Source organism: Triticum aestivum, chromosome 3A (genome assembly GCF_018294505.1).
Source record: "Triticum aestivum cultivar Chinese Spring chromosome 3A, IWGSC CS RefSeq v2.1, whole genome shotgun sequence".
Taxonomy (NCBI): domain Eukaryota; kingdom Viridiplantae; phylum Streptophyta; class Magnoliopsida; order Poales; family Poaceae; genus Triticum; species Triticum aestivum.
Window position 1 is genome coordinate 513,654,701 of NC_057800.1, and position 3,173 is coordinate 513,657,873.

The 3,173-nt window shown below is 51.9% G+C and overlaps 1 protein-coding gene across 1 annotated transcript; it reads left to right on the plus strand.

Moving 5' to 3' along the window:
- The first annotated feature begins 934 nt into the window (after positions 1-934).
- On the plus strand, positions 935-1,660 carry LOC123058516 (early nodulin-like protein 1). The gene is made up of 2 exons (XM_044481230.1): positions 935-1,106; positions 1,192-1,660. The coding sequence occupies exons 1-2, from the start codon at positions 935-937 to the stop codon at positions 1,626-1,628; spliced, it is 609 nt and encodes a 202-aa protein (XP_044337165.1). The 3' UTR covers positions 1,629-1,660.
- The last annotated feature ends 1,513 nt before the right edge of the window (positions 1,661-3,173 follow it).

Below are 3,173 nucleotides of genomic sequence, written 5' to 3' on the forward strand. Positions count from 1 at the left end.
GCCGGCGAGAGCGACCCCTGGATGGAGGAGAGGTTCGCCTGGTCCTGCCCCGTCCAGACGCGATGGGCCGGATTGTAGACCGGACCGTGCACGCTGTCTACCAGCGCGGGTGGGCAGGGAAGCGATCCGTCGACGTAGCCTAGCAGGTAGTGACTCCCCAAGAGCGGGAGAACCTGCGCACGCCAGAAGATGTAGTTGTCTGCGGAGAGCTTGATGGTGATGAGATGACCGAAGTGAAACGGCGGCGGCGAAGACGATCCCATCGAGGAGGCTGCCTGGGGTGCAAACACCATGGAGGCAGCCGGAGGCACCGAAGCCGATGCGGGAGGAGGCGGGACCGCAGCCAGGGCGGGCGCCGCAAAGCTCGCGGCCGGTGCGGACGCCGCAAGGCCCGCGGCCGGGGCGGACGCCGCCAACCCCGCCAGCGGGGCGGTGTGATCCGCTCGCGGCAGGAGCGGCGGGACGACGCCTGCGGAATCCGCAGCGGACGGCGGCGCCGCGGTGTGGACCACGAGGTCACGCCCGAGCGAGGGCGCCGGCGGCGTGGAGAAGACGGAGCCGATGCTCCTTGTCCCGATCAGAGCCGGAACGGAGACGGCATCGAGCGGGAGGTTGAGCAGAGCCGCAAGAGAGGCCGGGAGGAAGCCCGCAGTAGTGGAACCGGTGGTGGCGGCGCTCGACATGGCGGCGGCGCGATCGGTGGCGCGGCGGCGGCGGTGAAGGCGGCGGCGGCTGCGGCGGCGGTGCGGGTATTAGGGTTTAGAAGCGGAAGCGATCGTAACCTAGCATGATACCATGTAAGACAATAAGTTTTGGGAACCAGCACAACCCTCTAGGGATGACTTATCTTATTATATATAATGGTTTTGTTACAATACGTACATAGGTACAGAAGTTATACATAGTCTAACACTGATCAACTGAGATCAACGCCATGGCGGACTGTAGGAAGTGGCTTCTGCTCGCTGTGGGCCTCACGGCCATGGTTTCCTCGTTGGGGGCGTACGTCTTCTACGCCGGCGGCCGCGACGGCTGGGTCGTCGACCCCGCCGAGAGCTACAACCACTGGGCCGAGCGCAACCGGTTTCAGATCAACGACACCATCGGTACGTGGTACAAGACCTCCTCCTCGTCGATATCCTCATCATGAATCGAAGTGTAAATCGTACATGCATGTTTCTTGGCTCGCAGTGTTTGCGCGCGGCGAGGGCGAGGGCGCGGACTCGGTGCTGCTGGTGACCGAGCCGGACTTCCACGCGTGCAACACGCGCAGCCCTGTCCGCCGGCTAGAGGACGCCGGTGGCCGCCCGGAGTTCCGGTTCGACCGGTCGGGTGCCTTCTTCTTCATCAGCGGCGATGAGGACTGGTGCCAGAAGGGCAAGAAGCTGTACGTCGTCGTGATGGCGCCTCGGCCCCAGGAGTGGGAGCTCGCACCGGCGCCCGGATCGCCTCCGCTCTGGGCCTCGGCGCCAGAGCACGCGGAAGCCCCGGACATGAGCCCTGGTGAGGAGGGGATGTCGCGCAGCTCGCAGAAGGCGCCACCGCCGACGGCGAGCGCGGCACGGTTGGACTTGGACGTGATAGTCGTCGGCGTTGTCGTGGGGTTTTTAGGTGCTCTCGTGCTCTGAGATGGCATACGAATCGGACCGGGACGTTGTGTTCGTGCTGTCATGGATGGTTATGTACTTATGTTCGTTGTGTGATACTCTAGTTGTTATACGTAGTTCAAGGAGTTGAGATTCGTATACTGAATAAAATGATGTTTATATGTTACATGAACACGTGAATGGGTACTGAAGCCGTTTTCATGATTACTTAGTGATACCAGGACTTCTGAATCTTTTTCTTGAGATATGGTTTTTGATACAGTTAGGCTGGTCATAGTGGGGAGTAACTTAGACTAGTAACATACATATGTTACTAGTCTATGTTACTACCTTCATAGTGGGTAGTGTCATAGGTGTGGTAACATAGTTGCCTTCATTTATTACTTTATAGACTCATTATGCATTGGAAACCGCTATGTGATGGTAACATATTATGTTACTCTATTTGCCTCTCTCCTCATTAACTACTTGCCACATCATCATTTTTGCTTATGTGGCATCTATGTTACTACCTATGTTACTCCCACTATGACCAGCCTTAGTTAACGCCCCGAATTCTGATCCATCTTCACTTAGATGCCCGGCTGTTACGGTTCGAGGAATAATATGTTGTGCAAGCGTGCCGGCGCTGGATCTTTCCTCCCTGGAGAAGTGGTGGAGAATAAGAACAAAGAGCATCTCGTTTTGTGGAGGCGAAATATTTCCAGCAAAGTTTTCATGTATGTTCTTTGAAATGTGTGGAATGAAATGTGTAGAAGAAGTGAAACCGTCACATTTATTGGAATGCCTCCCTTCAGGTAGAGGTAGGGGACGTTTCCTATCTTGCTAGAGAGGATATTTGCCACCACAATGGCCTTTGCATGTAGTGTTTTGTTCCTTGTAGATTTCAGGGTTAATTTGATAAATGCCACTCCAAATCTAACGATTTCGAGAAATGTCACTGTAATTTTCAAATTTTGAAAAATGCCATTTCATGCCATTTTTAGTGGCATTTTTCGAAGTCTGGAGTGGCGTTTTTCAAAGTTTGCAAAAAATTGTAATGGTATTTTTCAAAGTTTGAAAATTACAGTGGTATTTTTATGAATCACCATAATTGAAGTGGCATTTATCTAATTAACCATTTTATGTAAAATATTCGACAAAGCGTAATATATTAATATTAGGATGATACCAAATACATCTAGCCTCTGCAACATCACAATATCAAGACCAACTCGAGACACAAAGAGAGAAAAAGAAGAAGGCTGGAAAATAAAACGAGCCAATGTGGCCAATGTGGTAGGGGCAAGGGTGTTCTGATCTTTCGATGAGAATCACACTCTGTCGATTTGGGTGGAGAACAGCTTTGGCAATCCGACTACAAATGTTTGACGACAGTACACCTTAGCAATCGCTAAATCAATCTCTTAGAAATTACTGAGAATGCTGGAAACATCCATGGTCAGTCTCACCACAAAGGTTTATTTCATGCAATCAATTGAAGAACAAGCAAAAATTGTGATAAAAGTAATCCAAATATCGTGACTATATGGTTAATGCACAAATAAAAGTTGGGGTTCCGAAAGT

Excerpts from the sequence above, each read along its gene's own strand:
- LOC123058516 (XM_044481230.1), top strand. The coding sequence starts at position 935 with ATGGCGGACTGTAGGAAGTGGCTTCTGCTCGCTGTGGGCCTCACGGCC. Across the intron at positions 1,107-1,191 it reads TCAGATCAACGACACCATCG|TGTTTGCGCGCGGCGAGGGC; the intron begins GTACGTGGTACA and ends CTTGGCTCGCAG.